General features: G+C 41.3%; 1 protein-coding gene across 6 annotated transcripts in view; it reads right to left on the bottom strand.

The window, feature by feature from the left end:
* Nucleotides 1-22302, bottom strand: part of hikeshi (heat shock protein nuclear import factor hikeshi) — a 95569-nt gene that overhangs the window by 41473 nt on the left and 31794 nt on the right. The window contains exons 3-7 of one of the 6 annotated variants that reach the window (XM_078402666.1): nucleotides 22113-22272; nucleotides 21297-21358; nucleotides 20761-20914; nucleotides 17819-18075; nucleotides 2309-2394 (exon numbers count right to left, since the gene is read on the bottom strand). In XM_078402666.1, coding sequence (XP_078258792.1) covers nucleotides 2309-2394; nucleotides 17819-18075; nucleotides 20761-20914; nucleotides 21297-21358; nucleotides 22113-22272 — 719 coding nt within the window. Of the gene's footprint in view, nucleotides 1-2308; nucleotides 2395-17818; nucleotides 18076-20760; nucleotides 20915-21296; nucleotides 21359-21888; nucleotides 22273-22302 lie in introns of those variants that run through there. The other 5 variants (XM_078402670.1, XM_078402668.1, XM_078402665.1 and 2 more) reach the window with 5 other exon arrangements.

Here is a 22302-nt window from a genome sequence, read left to right as displayed (position 1 = left end):
GAGAGGGTGGCAGAGTGTTGCAGCTGACAGAGCTCCTTTGCTGCACCATTACCTTCATGTCTATCAATAAATTTATGCAGTAGCGTTTCCTGCAATGAATCTATTCATTGTCTTCTCTATCCCACCACATTCACACCAGCTCTCTACCCCTTCAACTCTGTATCATCATCCAAATCCTTTATTGTACTCCATGGTTTCAATTTTCTTTAGCTGTTTATTTGACCTGAAGTCTGTTTCTTTGAATTGGATTCAATCTTCCCCCATCAACTCAAGGAATCCTTTAATTAGCATGACCCTAACTTCTGGAATTCCCTGCGTAGATTTCTCTGCTTCCTCATTTCTTTGTTCTTTCCTTCAAAACCTAGCTCTTTCCTTTAAAACTTTTTAAAATCTCTTACCTCGACGGAGATGCAATTTTTTTCCGTATCGTATCTCCGTCCGTACCGCGGCTTAACATCGAGGAGTTGGCGGCCTATTGCTGGAGATCGATTTGGGAGCTCGAACCGTGGGAGCCTGTGGGACTTACCATCGTGGAGCTCGCGATCCCTTTGCCAGAGATCGACCTCTGAGCTCCAACCGCGGGAGCCTGCGGACTTTAACATCGTGGAGCTCATGGTCTCTGGTTAGAGACCGACTTCGGGAGCTCTAAGCCATAGGAGCTTCGACTGCCCCGACGCAGGAGCTTTAATTGCCCTGACGCGGGAACTTCGATCACCCCAAAGCGGGGGCATCGATCACCCGACGCGGGGGCTTCGACCGCTGGCTGCGGGAGCTTCGATCGCCCCGACGGATGGTTCGACTGCCCGGCCGTGGGAGAATAATGAGGAAGAAGATTGGACTTTATTGCTTTACATCACAGTGAGGAATGTGGGGAATCCACTGTGGTGGATGTTTATGTTAACTTTTATGTAGTTGTGTGTCTTGTTGCTTTTTCTTTAATATGGCTATGGTAATTTGCATATCACGGTACCTTAATTTGTACACGTGACAATAAAAGACCTTTGAAACCTTTGAATACTGGCTTTTCACAAGGATCAGTGTTAGGGCCATTGCTTTTTGATCGTAGTCTTGGGGACACAAGCCATATTTTTGGTATTTGTAGATGATGCAAAAGGTAACAATATTATCAATATTGAAGAGACAAGTGATAAATTGCAGGAGGATGCAAACAGGCTGGTAAAATAGGTAGTCATTTACCTGATGAAGTTTAGTGTGGGAAAATATAAGGTGATGCATTTTGGTAGGAAGAATAAGCAGAGGCCTATAGAGTATAAAGGTTGCAAGAGCAGACCAATCTGGAGATTTAAGTGCAATAAAAGGGACAGAGTGGGTGGCGAAAGCAGTTAATAAGGTATGTACAATTTGGCACTTCATCATTGGAGGTGGAGAGTATAAAAGCAGGGAAGTCATGCTTCACTTTATAAAGCACTAGTCTGATCGCAGATGGAGCATTGGGGTAATTTCTGGTTGATAGATTATGGGAAGGATGTGAAAATAATGGAAAGTGTTCAGAGGAGACCCACAAGTATGGTTCCTGAGTTGAGGAATTACAGTTCCAAGGATAGTTTGGAGAATCCGGGACTACTTTCTTTGGACAAATGAAGACTGAGAGGATATCTGATTAGGATATAAAATGATGAGGGATCTGGACAGAGTGGATAGGAGGAGGCTGTTCCCACTGGTGGAGAGATGGAGGTCTAGAGATGACAGGCCTCATATCAATGGTGATATGAAAACAACTTATTTTAAATAGCATGTGTTTCGAATCTGTAATGCATATCCTGTAAATATGGTAGAGGCAGGCGTACAAGAAGAAATTGGATAATTATATGGTAAGGACATTTTTTTAAGGCTAAGAAGGTGAAATTGGGTGGAGCTAGTAAATTTATTGGATAAAAAGCTAGCGTGGATACAAAAGTGAAAGATCTCCTTCTGTGTGGTAATTCTATGATTCTACAACCAAGACACCAGGTTTGCATTCCCTATTGTGGAGAATTCTAAACCATCTAAACAGACAAATAACTACTCAGTTTAATATTTAATCTAAAACATATCTTCTTTAATGGAAGAATACCTCAGTACAGCACTCAATTTACTAGAACAAATGTTTACCTCTGATGTATAATAATTAACTGCAAGAAAAATGTTTAATGATGATTCTGCCAATAAGAAATTATTATAATCTTGACAATACATTTTCTGTTTATATTGACATATATTATCATTATATCTTTAATGACATTGATAAAACAATAAATGTTTCTGTTCTTCTCAAGAATTACTTTTGAATATGTACAAAGGTTCTCACCTGGGAAACAGAACAGAATTAGTTGTAGCAGGCCGAATTGAACATGCATCTCTGATAGATTTTATCGAGTCTGCAGTTCCAGGTCTCTGTTTGAAGAGAGAATTGTAGTGATTGGTTAAAAAAAAGTCTTGGAAATTAAAAATCATATGTTACCAAAGTTTATCTGTGAGTGTTGTTTATTCATCTTTTCTCTTTGAAATATGATGTTTCTTATACATTTTTCTCTACACATATTTATGTTCAATGTACCTCTGTATATTCAAAGTCTTTGTTTTTTGCTTTTGGCACTGAAGTCACAATCTCCAGTATTTAAATACTTAATAGGAGTATACACTATTCCTTTTAAACACAAATAAAATGTTCAATAAATGAAAGATGTTCCACCGCTCAAACAAAATATACATTTCAGATTGAACACAAACAGAGCATTTCAGATATAAACGAACCGTTTTTCGGTATCAGTTTTGTGTCAATTTGCACTTTAGTTTGATGCTGATGAAAGAAACAATCTCAAAACAAATAATTACAATGTTGTATGTCATATACTGCATGAAAAAAATGTTTGCCATGAGTCTAACCATTTAAAAACAAAATTCAGGCACAAACTGCTTTGAATTTTGCAGACATTATGATGTTTTTTCATGACCTGACTCACTGCAAGGAAGAAATTTGTATGGCTCCATTTCTGATCAGAAAATGTACACTATGCTGCTGAAGCAAACCTGATCACATAGGAAGTAAAAAGACAAGGAAAGTGTCAAGGACTATAATTAAAGAAATTGGCTGTTCATTTGTGCCGCATGAAAATTCAGGACTTTTTTCACAATCCTATTTATTTAAAGGTACCCTGTTATTCTCAAAAGCTGGGTGCATTTTGGCTGCAAACAACACAGACCTAACAAAAATATTGCAAAAGATTAAGATCAAAGATTCCTCTTCCTCGCTGAAATGGAGCTCCTGTGCTTCATGTTCTGATAATCCTGTGCTTTCCATTCTACACATTAGTACACATTTCACTTTCCCAAGCTGCTGATACTCATCACACATCCCATACAACCTGCCCAAACATTGAAATCTCTTTTACATGTTGTACTTGCTTTTGGCTTGATTGAATTCATGTATAATGTTATCTGTTTTGATTTGATAGCGCATAAGCTAAAGTTTTTCACTGTACTCTAGTACATGTGACAATAATAAACCTAGACCTATACTTGACAGCTTTCAGTCCCAGCACAAGATACTTCAGTGTGGTTATAGAGCGAAGAGGCTCAGAGACAGGAAAATAGTAGAGGTGCAACTTGATATATTACTGTCAGCTTCTGTTACAAATGAAACTACCCTGGGTGGTGTACTGAGAAGAGACCATGACAGCAGGGATGGGAATGGCTGCCCTGCCACTGCTGTCAATCCATTGCAAGCCAAGAGGAGTTTCTGGTCACGACTTCATAATGGGAAATTCCAGAGTTGACACAATGCTGCGAAAAGAATTACAGCTTCAACAGGACAAATCCATTTTCTGGACCGATAGCACACCGGTGCTTAAGTACATCAACAATGAAACCAAATGCTTTCCAACGTTTGTAGCAAACAGAATCTCCTTCGTAAGGGATGCTACTGATATATCACAATGGAGATATGTTGGCACAAAGGAGAATTCTGCAGATGAGGCATCTAGAGGACTAAATGCAGATTGCTTTTTAAGCTGCGAAAGATGGATCCGACGAGAATTTCTCTGCAAATCAGATAGGGAATGGCCAAAATATCACTTGGAATCTGCAATTGCAGTTAATGATCCAGAAGTTAAGCAAGACATTATTATGAACGTCATTATCAAGGATCAATTGAACCCCACGAATTCTCTGATTACTTACACTGTTCAGCCAAAACATTATGACCACCTGCCTAATATGCTGTTGATCCTCTGTGTCCAGCCCCATACACAGCAGGGTGCGATGCACTGTGTATTGTGACACATTCCTCCCGTGACCACCATTAAAGTTTTCTGTGACTTGTGCCGCTGTAGAGCTTCTGTCGGTTCGGACCAGATGAGCTAGCCTTCGTTGCCCTCGCTTATCGATGAGCCTTGGGCGCCCAACACCCTGTCGCCGGTTTGTGGTTTGTCCCTATCGGATCACTGTTAGTAGGTACTCACCACTGCTGACTGGGAGCATCCCACAAGGCTTGCTGTTTCAGAGATGCTCTGACCCAGTCGTTTGGCCATAACAATTTGGTCCTTGTCGAAGTCACTCAGGTCTTTATTCCTGCCCATTTCTCCTGCATCGAACACATCAACTTCAAGAACTGACTGTTCACTTGCTGCCTAATGTATCCCACCCCTTGACAGGTGCCACTGTAACAAGATAATCAACGTTATTCACTTTGCCTGTCAGTGGTCATAATGTTTTGGCTGATCGGTGTATTTTTCATCATGGAGGAGGTTGAAGACTGCAGTAGCTTGGGTTCTCAAGGTGAAGACAATGCTCTTGCAGTGGACTCGAAAGAGAAAGGAAATTCAGGCTGCTGTGAGTAGCCTTGAAAATGATTCTGGCAAGCTGAAAGAAAGGGTTGAAAGGGAGGTGCAAATCTTTAAACCAAGGACAATGTTTACGTCCAGAAAACCTTTCTCACAATCTCTTTCAGTCAAAGACAAAGATTTGAGGTGGAACTATCAGTTCTAGAAGGTGGTAATACCGTCAAAGGATGTAGTAATTTATACAAACTGGATCCAGTGCTGCAGGATGGACTTTTGAGAGTATGAGGTCGCCCGCATAGACTAGCGATGCCTGAAGAGGTTAAACACCATATTATTCCCTCGAAGGACTTCCATATATCTACATTATTGTTATGGAGGAAGGAATCATATGCTGTCTCGTCTCCGTAAAAGGTACTGGATTACCAAAGTTAACTCCGCTGCAAGGAAAATTATAACAGACTGGGTTGTGTGCAAGAATTAGCGGAGAAGAATTGGGGAGCAAATGATGGCAGATTTGCCTCCAGTGAGAATTCAACCAGATGAACCTCCATTCACAGATGTCGGAGTAGACTACTTCTGTCCCAGAGAGGTCAAAAGAGGACGAAGTTTGATTAAAAGGTATGGTGTAATCTTCACTTGCGTGACTAGCAGGGCAGTACATCTTGAGGTTGCATATACACTTGATACAGACTCGTACATCAAAGCATTACGAAGATTCATTTGTCAACGAGGTCAAGTTTTATCTTTAAGATCAGAAAATGGCACACATTTCATTGGAGCAGAAAGAGAATTGAAAGAAGCATTCAATGACTTGAATCAGGGCAAGATCAAGAATGTTGTGCTTCTGCAAGAAATAAAATGGTATTTTAACCCTCCGGCAGGATCCCATCATGGTGGTGTTTGAAAACGGTTGATCCGCATGGTTCATAATGTGCTGCTGTTCTTAAACAACAAGTTTTGGACGATGAAGAACTGCAAACTTTAATTTGTGAAGATGAAGCAATTCTAACTGATCGACCCATTACCAAGAGTTCTGATGATCCAATGGACCTGGAAGCGCTTAAACCATCTTCTTCAGTTGAAAAGCAAGCAATATTGCCACCTGGACTATTTGGGAAGGAAGATTTGTACATCAGACGTAGACGGAGACAGATATAATATATGGCAGATCTTTTTTGAAAAAGGTGGATATGAGAATATTTGTCTCTGATCCAAGAATGACAACGGTGGTCAAAGGTGAAAAGAAGCTTTGCTACAGGTGACATTGTTCTGGTGGTCGATTCTGCTGCACCACGTAGCTCCTGTCTAATGGGCAGAATATTGGAGACCATACCAGATGCACAAGGTTTTGTGCGCACAGTTCGACTTCAGACTAAGAGCAACATCTTGGAAAGACCGATAACCAAGATATGTTTGCTACTGGAAGCTGATACCCGAGTACAGCAAAGACTGGTGACCATGAAGATTGAAGAATCACTACAGCAGATTTGATGCCAATATATAGTGCATGCCTTTTTTTTTATTAGTAGGAGGTTTTTAGGCTCCTCTTAATGTTCATTAGTAATTGGTGCGTTATACACTTAGAACAATTAGGGGCCGGCGTGTAGGAGCCATTTTGCGTTTATTAGTTATTATAGTATATTGTCATATTACTTTGTATCCTGCTGTATTATATTTGTAGACCAGCAGATTGTCCTGAGGTTAATATTTGGCTTACGTATATGGACTGGGAGGTGCCATGGGCGGGGTCAGATCATGAGTATAATTTACCCAGTACTGACATAATGCTTCAGTGGCACACCAGTAACCTGCTGGCATAGGGTTAGCAAGTCATACAGTAACTACAGGAGCCTGCTAAGATAATAAGATTTTAGTGGCCATACAAATCACGATGAAGACTGCTGAGATATAGGGTCTTAGCAGAAACAGGTCGCAAAGGAACTTGGTAAGATAATAAGATCTTATCAGATTAACAAACAGATTGATGACAGTGGATATGCCGATCTTTGTATTATTGCTTTAATAAACGATTCATGATACTGAGATGTCGTGAAGATCTTTCTGTCATCTGCGTGGAAGAAATATCTCTCCCTTTCCTTCGTCAAACGGTAAGCTTTGGAGCTTTATAGGGAAGACTAAAGTTGCCGCTACACCTGCCATTTACCATGAAGGTCCTGTCCTGGTGAGACTTACCAAAATGCAACACTTCACATATATTTGCATTAAACTCCATTAACCATTCCTCTGAGCCATTTGCCCAACTGAGCAAGATCCTGTTGTAACCTTTGATAACAATCTTCACTATGTACAATACCATCCACTTTAGTGTCATCTGCAAACTTACATTCACATCCAAATTATTTATATAAACCACAAACAACAATGGGCCTAGCAGCAATCATTGAGGCACACCACAGGTGTACCACAGTAGCCATCATCACACTGCTTCCTTCCATGAAGCCAATTTTCTATCCAGTCTGCTAGCTCTCACTGGATCCCACGTGATCTAACCTTCCAGAACAGACAACCATGCAGAACTTTGTTAAATGCCTTGCTGAAATTCATACAGACAACATTTACCCTCATCAACCTTTTTGGTTATATCTCCAAAAACATTCCATGTGGAGCAAAAACTCTTTCGAATGACTTATCTCTATGGAGATGGGGACACCATTAAACTTCAGTCAATTTCGATGTGAGAGAGCCGGAGAAGGTGCAGACAAAGTCACCAAGATGGAGGAGTTCAGTTATAAGGTATTTTATCACTGAAGCAAATCAGATTTAAAAAAAGGGAACATAATTGAGATATATAACATTATTATGAGGGGTATAGATAGGGTAGGCGGCAGGAAAAATTTCCCCACATCAAGATAGATAAAACTAAAGGCCATGCGTTTAGGGTAGGAGCGAATAGATTTATAAGGGATATGTCGGAACCTTCTTCGCCCAGAGAGTTGTAAGTAACTGAAATGAGAGAGTGATCAAAGATGAATTGATGACTGCATTGAAATGTTTAGATGAACACTTGAATAGGTTTCAAGGTTTCAAAGACAATTTATTGTCACATGTACCAATTAGGGTACAGTGAAATTCGAATTACCATACAGCCATACAAAAAAAAACCCAACAAGACACACAACTACATAAACGTTAACATGAACATCCACCACGTTGGATTTCCAATGTTCCTCACTGTGATGGAAGGCAATAAAGTCCAATCCTCTTCCTCTTTTATTCTCCCGCGGTCGGGGCAGTCGAACCATCCGCAGTCGGGGCGATCGAAGCTCCCGCAGCTGGCGGTCGAAGTTCCTGCGTCGGGGCGGATCTCTAACCAGAGATCGCAAGCTCCGCGATGTTAAAGTCCAAAGGCCCACCCGTGGTTGGATCCCCAAAGTCGACCCCCGCAGGGGTCGCGAGCTCCGTGATGTTAAGTCTGCAGGCTCCCACGGTGGAGCTCTCGAAGTCGGTCTCCAGCAATAGCCGCCAACTTCTCGATGTTAGGCCGCAGTGTGGCAGAGATACAATAGGGAAAGAAATTGCATCTCCGTCGAGGTAAGAGATTAGAAAATTTTTCCCCCAACTCCCCCCTCACAAAAAAACAAGCTAAAGAACACTAAAAACACACATTTAACACATACAAACACAAAGATGGAAGGGACAGACAGACAGTTGGTGACGCAGCCATTGCTGGTGCCAACTGGTAGATTTTAGCTTAAACAATGAGGACAATGATCCAAGTGCTGGCCAACGGGGTTAATGTGGAAGGGCACCCACCGGTTATCATAGACAGGTAGGGCTGAATATCCTGTTACCTTGCTATATTTTCTATGGCTGCAAAATTCCAACATACTGTAGACAATACTGTTCCCAAATTACCTAATTGAAATAAAATCCTGGCACAGCATAACGTTTCCACAAAAGGTGAATGACAATAATGAAGATAGACTCTTTGCCACAGGCACATCATTAGTTCTTGCATCAGATCTCCTACACAATTCTTACCCAATCCAAGAAATATTGCAGCATCAAAAGTTTAATACTCCACAGTTGTTTAGTTCACTTTCTCGGGTCAACAATGAAAAATAATTAGGATTAAAGCATGTAAAGAGCACACTTGATAATGATTGGTTGATGGAGATTAAACAGTGCAATGTAAACCTGATAAGGGTCAATTGTTAATGCAAACATAAATGCTGAAATCTCCGAGAACTGGAATATCTGGGTGGGCAGGTTGACTTTAGGCTTTGTTGCAAACTGCCCCACTTTAGCATGAATAGTCCATATTACAATTGTTCAGATCTGCTGTCATCAATCAGTGATTTTTGCTCAGATTTCCTTTCTCCGTTAGCATTACCTGACTTGCTGAGCATATCTCACGCCTGCATTTTGTAACTTGTTATTGTCCCTTCTTTATATTCCCTCACTCTTACTTTCCCCATTAATTCATTGATCTCATAACCTCCACAACCTATTCCCATGAAAACCTAGAGTACAGAACATAGAATGGTACAGGAATAGGCCATTTGACCCACAATGTCTGTGCCAAACATGCCTGCATTCTAATCAGCCTGCACATAATCCATAAATCTCCATCCTGTACATTTCCATGCACCTACCCAAAAGTCTCCAAAATGCCACTATTGCATATGCCTCCACCACCACCCCGGCAGTGTTTTCCAGGCACTCACCACCCTATGTGTAAGAAACTTGCCCCACATGTCTCCTTTAAACTTTGCCCCTCTCACCTTAAAGCTATCCTCTCTAATGCTTGATATTTCCATCCAGGGAAGAGTTCCGACTGTCTACCCTTTCTTTCTACGCCTGTCAGAATTGTATGTATCCTATCAGGTCTCCCCTCAACTCCAAATCGCCACTCCCTTCCTGTATTGGGGCGGTTTAAACTCCATCTGCCATTTCTCTGCTTATTTCTGTATCTGATCTATATCCCGTTACATACTTTGACAGCCTTCCTCAGTCTGCGACCCTAGCAATCTTGGTGTCACCTGCAAACTTACTAAACAACCCATCTACATTTATGTCCAAGTCATTTATATGTATCACAAACAACAGATATCCAAGCACAGATCCCCGTGGTAGTCCACCAGTCACAGACTTCCATCATAACCCTCTGTCTTCCACCAGTAAGCCAATTATGAATCCATATGGCCAAGTCACTGTGAATCCTATGCAACTTAATCATCCGGATCAGCCTTCCATGAATGACTTCATCAAATGCCTTACTCCATCCGCCATTTCTCTGCTGCAGCCACGTAGACAACATCCACCACGCTACTCTGATTGAGCACTTTCTTCACCTCGTCAAAAAAACTCAAACATGAATAAGAAACAACCTGGCACGTACAAAGCTTCCTATCCTCCCGTATTCACTGCAAGATAAAACCAAGTTATTTTCTCTCTTTCCAAGTTCAGAAAAAAAAGTCCTTCAACCTGAAAAATAACTCAATTTCTCCTTGGTATCTCCTGCTGGGTACTTACAGGATCGTGTCTTTATTTCACATTTCCAGCATCTGCAGATTCTTGTTTTACATTTTATACAAACTGGATTAGCCAGGGAATAGTGTGATAGTGGGTGGGCGAAGGTGGAGTGGAGAAGGAAATTAATGTTATTTTCCTGCAAAAGGATAACAAAACTATACTCCAGGGAATCATCCCCATTTTTTCTGAAGCATTGCTCAACAATTCATGTAACTTGATAATGGGCAAATCGAAAGACTTTTTTGATGCTCTGCAACCACTTAGCACAGTACAGTTCACATCAATAATGGCAGCAGGCTAAACTTACTTGACAACATGATTAAAATCTGAACTTCCTCTGCACTCGACAGACATTGGACGGTTACTGCTTCAGCTATAAAGGAAGCCACAGCATTAACCCCAAAAGATTGCAACAACTTTGAGTCCACATCTATATAGACACAGTTAACCACCACTTTCACCATGGAAATTATGGATTCCAAACACAACATCATGTCTCAGTCCAAGTTGATGCATTACTGCTAATTACCTTGCTCCTTGCATTTAAGTATGCTTCCCATTGCAACAAGAATTTCAAGTATCTTCTACAGAGTTAAATATTAAGTACTTGGCTAAGTTATCTTCAGCACTTAATATATAAGCCAGTAGATGGTGCGTGAAATGTGAAACTTCACCTTTGAACTGTCATGCATGCCCCTGGCCTCGTGTCTCAATCCTATGCTAAATTAAGAACAGTGTTAGTATCTAATGTAATGCCAGTGTGCCTTCATCATCATTGCTTTCTTGATATACCCCCACTGCCTAACCAATTGCATTTCTTAAATATCTGAAATGAGGAAGGGAAAGAGGCAAGTTTGAAGTCTGGGGCTTGCAACTTTGTGGTGTGCGCCTCATAAATATGCCAAGTGTTTAATGGTACATTTGAAAATCTGGAATTAAATCATGGAAATCATCAGAAGGTGAGTACAGGTGTTGTAGTGGATTGATAATTGTCCACATTGGTAGTGTCGTTGGTAGGATGTTGTGCTTTAAAATGCATTTGTGAACATGAGCACTCATTTGAGATCATTTAACTTTTTGCTACATTGTATAAAGCTCTTTGGATTTGACTAATGACATTGAACCTCCGGTGCTATTCTGAAGTCTGAAGAACCCTGATCCAAAATTTAATCTATCCATTGACTGTGTCACAATCAATTATTGCTTTTGGGTGTCTTCGCTGACCTTAATACCAGAGAAAACATAGAGTAGAATCTCGGAGAAAAAGAATGGGATGCAAGACAACTTAAAGGGTTTTGCTATGAAACCCATGTTAGCCTTAGCTTTACGACTTGAACAGTTCAAAAAGACCACTATCACAAACAGGCCCAGCTGCTCATTAGCCACCTTGCTTCATCTCTCATGGATCCTAGCATCATATTATTATATTGTATTCTGATAGATACATGGGACAGTTTCTCTCTGTTAGACACTAAGTCCCTGAAAAGGTAATTCTAAATCAATTAATGCCTTACCTACACCAAAATACCATCCTGGAAAGTTTCCAGTCAGGTTTCAGGGCCCACCACAGCACATAGTCTGCCTTGATGAAGGTACACAATGACCTGCTTCTCGCCATCGACACCGGTGACGGTGCAATCTTGCTCCTTCTCGACCTCAGCGCAGCGTTCGATACAGTGGACCACACCATCCTTATTGACCGTCTCCGGTACGGGGTTGGCATTGATGGCACTGCCCTGAGCTGATTAGTTTCCTACCTCAAAAATAGGAGTTTCTCCATCGACATAGGCAATTATTCCTCTTCCCCAGCTAGCCTCTCCTGCGGGGTTCCACAAGGCTCCATCCTAGGCCCCATTCTCTTCTCTCTATACATGCTCCCCCTCGGCCAAATCATTCAAAGGCACGGCATTACTTTCCACTGCTATGCAGATGACACACTGCTTTATCTCCCCCTGAAACCCAACAACCGGTCAAATTTAATCAGCCTCATGCACTGCCTTGAGGACATAAAATGTTGGATGGCACAGAACTTCCTTCAACTAAACGAGAGCAAGTCTGAGGTCATCCTATTCGCCCCCCCCCTCCCGACTCCATCAAAACGATAACAGGCATCCTTGGAAGCCTATCCTCCCTAGTCAAACCGCATGTCAAAAACCTTGGCGTGATATTTGACTCTGCATTAAAGTTTGACAAGCAAGTCAATGCTGTGGTAAAAGCCAGCTTCTTCCAGCTTCGTACCATAGCTAAAATCAAACCATTCCTCCAATTTGACGACATGGAAAAAATCATTCACGCATTCATTTCCTCCCGCCCAGACTACTGCAACTCCCTATAAACTGGGATCAGCCAATCATCCCTGTCCCGCTTGCAATTGGTCCAAAACGCCGCAGCAAGACTCCTGACGGTTACCCGTAAAAGGGACCACATCACCCCGATTCTGGCCTCTCTCCACCGGCTCCCAGTACGGTACAGAATCAACTTCAAGCTCCTCCTATTCACATACAAAGTCCTAAACGGGCTTGCCCCCCCATATCAAAAATCTTCTAACCCACCACTCTATCTCCAGGTCCCTCAGGTCGGCCGATTTGGGGCTACTCACTATCCCGCGGTCTAGGCTTAAGCTCAGGGGTGACCGCGCTTTTGCAGTTGCAGCTCCTAGACTGTGGAACAGCATCCCTCTCCCCATCAGAACTGCCCCCTCCATCGACTCTTTTAAGTCCAGGCTCAAAACCTATTTCTACTCCCTAGCGTTTGAAGCCCTTTGAGGGGGCGCTGTGAACTGTTTATGTATGTGCTGTTATGTTTGTGTGCCATTGTATGTTCGTTTCTTAGTACCTGAACTGATGTACAGTACTTTGGTCGACGTGGGTTGTTTTTAAATGTGCTATACAAATAAAATTGACTTGACTTGACTTGACTTGATTCTTCTGCAGCTCGGCTATGTCAATATGTTGTTCTTATCTTATGCCTTAACTGGTCTAACTGGTTAACAACCTCAAACGAGGTTCAATTCGTTAAGCATCCTCAGTCTTTACAGGAAAAAGTTTCTATGATCCCATGGATGAAAATCTCCTCCGGATTCCACTCCATGATGGCCCTGCTCTTATTTAAAGTTGATCTTCCTTTGTTTTGGATTTGCTCACCAAAATAGTTTCTCTAGAGCTGTCACTATTATTTAAGAAAAAAGCAGTTGCACATTCATTTGATGATATCTCAGGCTCTTTACTGGAATTAAAGTACTACTGAACTCCAGTCCGTGCTGTAAAGTAGGAAATATGGCAGTCAAATTGTGCTTGGCAATCTGCCACAAATAGCAATGTGATAGTGATCAAATAATGTCCTTTAAAGATATTGAGTGAGGGATAAATGTTGTCCAGGATACAAGGAATAACATCCCTTTCACTCATTAAAATACATCTATCGGATTGATTACATCCAACCGAGACAGCAGATGGATTAATGTCTCACAAAAAGACACCACCAACGTTTCAGCATTGTTCCCCGTACTGTGCTAGAGATTAATCTAAGGACTAGCTCAAATCTCTGATATTGAATTTGAATGAAGAACCTTCCGATTATAAGAGGAGCATGCTACTGGACCTAATGGAAGATATTGGTTATCCCTCAACCAGTAAACTCAAGGGAATGCAAACCAAATTTATGCAACTATTAATGTTTTTATAATTCTGATGAATTTATCTTCTGTATTGAAGCTTTAGTCACTTACAAGGCTGACATTCAGCAAATAGTAAAACCTATTTCAACCAGATCCCTGTCATTTTCAGATGGGTCCCCCTGGACTCTCACTAGAGTCCAGCAGATGCCCCAACACAGGTCCTATTTTGCTCTTAATCTCCTGAGAAAATACTTATTTTAACAATTTTTTTATTACTTGTGCTTCTCTCTCCACAAATGCTCCATGACCTGCTGAGAGTTTCCAGCACTTCCTGTTTATATTTTTGGATTTGTAACTTCTCCGGGTTTTTTTCAACTGTGGATTTTGAAGCTGTTTTAAGTGCCATTAGTGCTCTCTTTAGTGGATTTCTTCATGTGCTCTGAAATATTCAGTTATTCTTCCTATTCTTGGAATTTGGTTGGCCAGATTCATTATTTCCTTCAAATTTTTGTGTCACCTTCACAACATGAATCACACTAACCAACCTGCTTACATTTTTTTCACGCCTCAAAAATAGAGTAATACTTGCAGTAAATAGGTAGATTACAGGACTGAATTGAATCAATGTAAACCAGGGAGAGATACATGACACAATATATTACTTGCAACACAAAAAGGAGAGAACATGAAAGGAGTTGGTTAGAAGACGTACAGGTATGTAGGTTAATTGGCTGGGTAAATGTAAAAATTGTCTAGTGGGTGTAGGATAGTGTTAATGTACGGGGATCGCTGAGCGGCACGGACTTGGTGGGCCGAAAAGGCCTGTTTCCGGCTGTATATATATGATGATATGATATGAAGGATAGGAAAAAGACAGACGAAAAGCTGGTGACAGAACTGAACCAATATACTGAGAGATATGTGGAGGCAAACCAAATGGAGAAACAGGGATTGTGGAATTGTGGGAACAAATCTGAGATTTGTGTAACATTACTAAAGAATTTAACATTGCCAGCAAATCCTCTGTCCAAGAATAGTAAGAATCAAATATACATCACCATCTTAACATCCTCAATATTCTTTGCAGACAATGAATATTATTGTCGACAAGTTGCAGACAATGAGTATTATTATTTTTCTCACCATATTTTAAAGGCTATTTGTACACAATAATTTACCAAACAAAGGGCGGCACGGTAGCGCAGCGGTAGAGTTGCTGCTTTACAGCGAATGCAGCGGCGGAGACTCAGGTTCGATCCTGACTACGGGTGCTGCACTGTAAGGAGTTTGTACGTTCTCCCCGTGACCTGCGTGGGTTTTCTCCGAGATCTTCGGTTTCCTCCCACACTCCAAAGACGTACAGGTATGTAGGTTAATTGGCTGGGTAAATGTTAAAAAAAAATTGTCCCTAGTGGGTGTAGGATAGTGTTAATGTGCGGGGATCGCTGGGCGGCACAGACTTGGAGGGCCGAAAAGGCCTGTTTCCGGCTGTATATATATGATATGATGATGATAAAAATGAGATAAGAGTCTCAATTAATCAATTAAGGAACAAATGAAAATCATTTTAAAAAAACCTTAGAACAGCCATTGATCTTGCAGAGAGCACATAGGAGTAGGACAAGCAAATCACAGTGGGAAAGACTTTATGTGTAGCATGGCCAGGGCAGGGAGGAAGATTATGGATCAGAAGATGGGCAGAAGTGAGAAGTGGCAAATAATGATTGTTAGTGATGAGGGTTGTAAGACCAACAATAGCGGGTCAGAGAGGCGATGTGGGGAGCATGCAAGCATGGAGAAGGTTAGTGGTGGGGCTATGATCAGCATTTGTTGGGGGGACAGAAAAGGGTAGTATTGGTGGTTGGTTGATCTGGCTATTGGGGAAAGAGGTCTCATGTTGGATGATCAGTGCTAGAAGGTTGGTACAATTGCGACCTCAGAACCCACCAAAACAGAATGGCTGCATGTCATTTGAGGAGTAGGAGTAGGAAGGAGAAACCGAACGGAAAACCAGTAGAAAGGTAACTTGGGTAAGTGGACCTCCCCAATTCAAGGGCTTGGACTTACTCAGAGATTTTCCCTTTAAATTGTGCAACTGGATCTCATCCAGTACTGTGATAAACTTGGTTGGATGTGAGCGACCAGTAACTGGCATGACTGAATATCTGTGATCTAATTTCTCCTGGTTCTCATACATCCATCCTTTAGAGCAAGGAAAAATGACATGGCAAAAACCAATTCATTATCAGGCAAAGGAAACAAATGTTGAAAGGCGACCACGTAGTGAGTGGCCATACATTCCCTGAGCTTCAGTGCATACCTGAATATTTCCTTAAACTGTTTGAACTGGGCAACTCTTTCACATTTGTCTCTTCTGCACTAGATAAAAATCCGTAGAGGACCACATAATGTCAACAAGTTTTTATTAACATAACTTCAATGCTTGTGCCAAAATCCCATTATCAGGTACACTTACTGCTGTATAAATATAAAATAAATACTGCACAAGAAAATATATACTTTTATCTGATTGCATGTAATATCCAAAATGCAAATGACTATTGCTTTAATGTGGTTTTAGAAACACAAGCTGATATTGGAGATACAGCATGGAAACAGGCCCTTTGGCCCACCGAGTCCATGCCAAACACTGAGCACCTGTTCGCACTAGTTCTATGTTATCCCAGTTTCTCATCCACTTCCTACACACAGGGCAATTTACGGAGGCTAATTAACCTACAGACCTGCACGTCTTTGGGATGTGAGAGGAACCGAAGCACCTGGAGGAAATCGATGTGGTTACAGGGAGAACATAAAAACTGCTCACAGACCACACCCGGGGTCAGAATTTAACCCAAGTCTCTGGAGTTGTGAGGCAGTGGCTCTACCAGCTGCACCACTGTGCCACCCACACTTATGGAAGGCTTATACCTACTTCCATGGACCATATCAGCGTAAAATTACTTCTTGCATCATTCCTATCGTCTATCTAATTTCTCATTGTTTTCCATGCTATGTTGTTTTCCATGCTATGCTAATTCTCACATTATACATGCTATGAATAAGAAATTCATTTGCAACAACTTCTGGTTCTGAAAAAGAACAGCTCAACGTACAAATTAGGAGCAGGGGTGCGACACACACCCATCAAGTTTGCTTCATTCATAGTTGATCTGAATGCTACCTCATTCTGTGTTGCTACCTTCCATGGGTAACTTTTCACCCTTTGCTTATCTATCTGCCTTACAAATATTCAAAGCCTCTATTTCCACCGTTTTTGAGGAAGAGAGTACTAAAGACTCGCCATCCCTTGAGGAAAAAATGTAACTCATCTATCTTAAATGGGCGATTCATTATTTTCAAACAGTGGTCCCATTCATCTAGATTCTCCCACAAGATCAAATATCCTCTGCCAAGACCCCTCAGGATATTATGTTTCAATCAAGTCCCCTCTCATTTTCTGAACTCCCATAATTACATGCTTAGCCTGACCAACCTTCCCTCATACAATAACCTGCCCATAATAATTATTATATGTTCCTTTATTCGTTCCACACCGGGGAAATTTACAATTTACAAAATTACAATTAATGAAATTACATCCATTAATTAGTCCTATAAACCTCTCTGAACTGCTTCCAATGCATTTGCATCTACCTGAAATATCACCTAATAGTTGGTAGGAGTCTTCAATACACTGCCTGAAAGGGTGATAAACAAAAGCCTTTATAGAATGTAAACAATACGTGAAGAACTGTAATCCTCCGTGCTATGGATATCAACTTGATCAACACGACATCTCTAAAATTCTCACATTATACATTCAATTTATTTTTCATTCTTCACTACCAAGCAACCAGTGCTTCAAATAATCACCGTTCATATTTATTCTGTTTTGTTTTTTAAAAAAATTTGTTATACTTACATTTGAAAGAGCTTTCACTAAATTTCCACTACCATCCATGGCATTAAGAAATTCTCTATAAAACTTCATTTTGACCTTGTTGTTTCGAATCGCTAGCATACCAATATCTTTGAATGTGAAATTCACTTCACGGTTACAGGCGATATAACGATTCATGATCTGCAAAGTCTCTTTGACACATCCTTCAACTGTATCTCGATCATAAGGACTCTCCAAAGCAAGGAATGTAAAATTAAGGTCAATGATGGGTATGTCACCTATAAAAAAACAAATAATAAAACATATTTTTGACTGTCTATTACCTCTATGCATAATTTTACCAGGACAAAGATGATCAACATGAATAACAAAGGAGAATTACGAGAAGATTTGCAAATAGCATTTTCCACCATGTTGAATAAGAATGATTTTCTACCATTTACTGTGATTTAGTAATATCTTTTAAAATGTTCATCTACATACAGGCTGAATGACTTAGCTAATCTGGATTTATAGTCATAGAGTCATACAGCATGCAAACAATCCTTTTGGCTGAACTTATTCATGCTGATCAAGATGCTAATCATATCATCATATCATATCATATATCTACAGCCGGAAACAGGCCTTTTCGGCCCTCCAAGTCCGTGCCGCCCAGTGATCCCCGTACATTAACACTATCCTACACCCACTAGGGACAATTTTTACATTTACCCAGCCAATTAACCTACATACCTGTACGTCTTTGGAGTGTGGGAGGAAACCGAAGATCTCGGAGAAAACCCACGCAGGTCACGGGGAGAACGTACAAACTCCTTACAGTGCAGCACCCGTAGTCAGGATCGAACCTGAGTCTCCGGCGCTGCATTCGCTGTAAAGCAGCAACTCTACCGCTGCGCTACCGTGCCGCCCTCTAGTCTAGTTGCCCTTAAAAAGCTAATCTAGAAAGTTACCCCTCAGGTCCCTATTAAGTATTTCCCCTCTCAGTTTAAAACTATGTTCTTGATTTCTCAACTGTGCAAAAAAGACTGCATTCATTCTATTCCCCTCACAACTGTATACACCTGTATAAGATCACACCTCAGCCTCCTAAACTCCAATGAATAAAGTCATAGCCGACCCAACCTCTCCCTATAACTTAGCCCCTCGAGTCCTGGTAATATTCTCGTAAACCTTTTCTGCATTATTTCTAGCTGAGTGGCATCTTTCCAAAAGTAGAGTGACATAAAATTGGACACAATACCCCTGATGTGGCCTCACCAATGGCTTGAACAATTGCAACATAACTTCCCATCTTCTTAACTCAATGTCCTGACTGATGAAGGCCAGCATGCTAAAAGTGTTTTTCATACCCTGTTTACCTGTGATGTCACTTTCTGGAAAACCCCATCATCTCCAGCATTCATAGAGCCTTGTGATACTGTTGAGAATTTATTTTAAAAATAGCCATTTGGGGCGAAGTGCAGTAAGAAAAGTTGATAATGGAAAATTGATGCTACAGGGATAAAGAATTACTAGAAATTACATTAAAGCTCTTTCAAACTCCTTATTCCCTTTCACAATTAAAAAATATATATATATGGAAGCAACTTTGCTCAAGACAGAATCCAGAGGTCCTTGACATTTGACAATAATATATAGGGGAACTCTTATAGAAATTTAAAGGAATTACATACTGTTCCACACTTAAAATGATATTCTTCTGGTTTCAAGTTCTGAATACCAAAAGTATAATCACTGCACAAAAACAGTGAATCGCTGCAGATGCTGATAGCATGAAATGTAAAGGCAAACAAAACTTTTAGTGTACGTGATTCTCATAGATAATTTATATCGTCATTCTGATGAAATATGTTGCTACCAAAATAAAATTCCTCTTTCATTCTGAAATTTTAAAAAAGCAAAGCAAATGTTTACACAGCCCAAAGAAAGCATAGCTCAGTGTCAGGTCAACTGAGGTAAGTAGTACATTCCAAAGTTCATGCATGAAACCAATCTCTTCTCACTCCAATAAGTCCAGGCCAGAGCCATCAAATGCTCATCATACATGATCTTCTATTCCATTTCCCTTAACGTCCTATGGGACATTGCCTCAATTGCTATTGATTGTTGTGAGTTCCAGATTCTCTGCATTGAAGATTCTCCTGAATTTTTTTTTCTAGGTTTATAGATATCAGCCGTACGACTCCTAATTTTAGACTAATGTGTTTTTTGTTATATGTTTCCTATTCACCTCAGAAGAGTGGGGGTGGGGAGGAGGGCAGGGTGGGGTGGGGAGAAGGGAAGAGGGGGTGGGGGAGAGTGGGGGTGGGGAGAAGGGAAGAGTGGGGGCGGGGAGGAGGGATGATTAGGGTGTGGGGAGAGTGGGGTGCGGGCAGGGAGAGTGGGGCTAGGTGAGGGGACGGAGGTGGGGGTGTGGGGGAATAGGGGTGGGGAGGGGAGGGGGAAATGGGGGTGGAGGCAGGGCCGGGGGGAGTGGGGGTAGGGGAGGGGCAAGTGGGGGTGGGTAGGGGGGATGGAGTGGGTCAGTGGGGGGAGAAGGGGGGGATATGGGAGATTGAGTGGGGGGGGTTGAGGGTGCTACAATACAGGAGAGGCTTTGGGTCCAGGGCTCACTCAATCACACCCTCTCCCCTTCCCTGTCCCCCTACGAGGAAATGGGCCCAACGGGTCCACTTGGTCTAGTAGTAACTGAAATATTTGTGTAGAATCATGAATGAGGGTGTACTATGTGAATTCAAATAGAAGTTAATCTTTTTTTTAGATGAAGATAAATTTAATAATAAATGAACATTGCTATGAAGACAATTATTTTACTAATTTTTGGTTCAATTGATAAATGTCTTATTAACTCTTTTCATATATTCTCCATTCTATACTACTGGCTACTAACTCAATTTTAGTATTCTATAGTACGTATTTGACATACATTTGATTATTGATGCATTAAGATGACTTATTACCAGATACGTGCTGTTTTGGGCGCGATAATCCATGGAGCTGCAGGAATTTTTCAGATATTACAAATACTGGCCTTTGCAATAAAATCAATCTATGTCCAATATCCAACCTTTGCTGTGAGAAAGTAAAAGTCCCCAATCCTGAGATATGTACTCCCTGAAATACAAAGTACATGACACAAAATAAATATGTAATTTTATGAACAACCTTATCATTGATCATTAACGCAATATTTGAAAATCTAAGATTAACAGATTTGTCAATTGCTTATACTTTTCTATAATTCTGAATGTAACTTAGCTTATCATATGTCAGCATTCTTGGTTCACATTCATACCTGCAAACTTTAACGAATAAATGTGCATTTCGTATCCAAGGAGAAATATAAGCTGAAGTGTTAACTCTCAACCTTACTCATATTCATTCAGGTTTGCCGAGTTCAAGCTTGCAATTGTGCAGCCGTGTTTATTTCCCATTGCTTTCGGGGGTTTACTTATCCACAGCAGTGTGCAAATTCCAAGGCACGGAGAAATCTTACCTTCTGGAGGGACATGTGGCGATCCACGAAAGCAGAAACATTTGCCCATATGTTCACAATATCTGACGAGGAAAAAAGTCGCGGTGAAGGAATCAGCAAAACAAGTAAAGGCAGCTACGGCGTTTAACTATCATCAACTCGTAAAAAAACCCTAAATATAAATTACCCGCTGCGATTCAATGTGCATCTCACGCCAATAATGAAAATGAGTAGAAATAAATAACTGCAAATACTGGTTAATATGCAAAAGGACACAAAGTGCTGGAGTAACTGAGTTGCTAAGTTACTCCAGCACTATGTCCAATAATGAAAAATAATTGATTTCAAACTTAACCTACTAGTTAACTACTGCTATGAACCGGTCCTGCTGAGCCGGATGGCCACAACGCATAGATCAACTTGCACTTTACCCTGTCTAAAACTGTCACAATTGTTTCGTTTCGTTGGGTTGCTGTTGTCTAAATTACTTAAATTATTGCATCGTATGGGAGGCGCATTCCCAATCTCGTTGTACCCCTGGGTACAATGACAATAAAGATATATTGTATTGTATTGTAAATGTTCAATTAAATGTCATTGAGCAAATCTTTACCATCAGCCGAAAGGTTGGAGAGAGTTAGGAAAAAGCGTCTGCCAATTTCCAAGATCGCGCCCTGTATGGTGTCCAGCATTGCTGCTTTAACTTGTCCAGTGTTGCCCGCTGCACGGATCCGCTGGCTCGGCGACCCTTTGTCTCAGCCGCCGCCTCCGGCATCAACCCGCCCGCGGCGCCGTTGCTAGGACGCGACAGGCAACCTATCACCCCAACTCGGTTACCTAGTGTGACGTCGCTGACGACATGTGTTCTTCGGGTGGCGGCGAAGGCGGCGAAGGCGGCGGCATCGAAGTGGACCGGCGCGTCCCGCAACCTTTTCCCAGACTTGCCTCTGAAGTTGCTGGCCCGGGGCGGCTGCACGCGTCTGTCCGTTGGAGCCCCCTGCCAGCAAATTAAGGACCATCACTTAAA

Source organism: Rhinoraja longicauda, chromosome 7 (genome assembly GCF_053455715.1).
Source record: "Rhinoraja longicauda isolate Sanriku21f chromosome 7, sRhiLon1.1, whole genome shotgun sequence".
Classification (NCBI taxonomy): domain Eukaryota; kingdom Metazoa; phylum Chordata; class Chondrichthyes; order Rajiformes; family Arhynchobatidae; genus Rhinoraja; species Rhinoraja longicauda.
The sequence above is the reverse complement of the archived record's forward strand: the minus strand, read 5'-3'. Positions and strand labels throughout refer to the sequence as shown.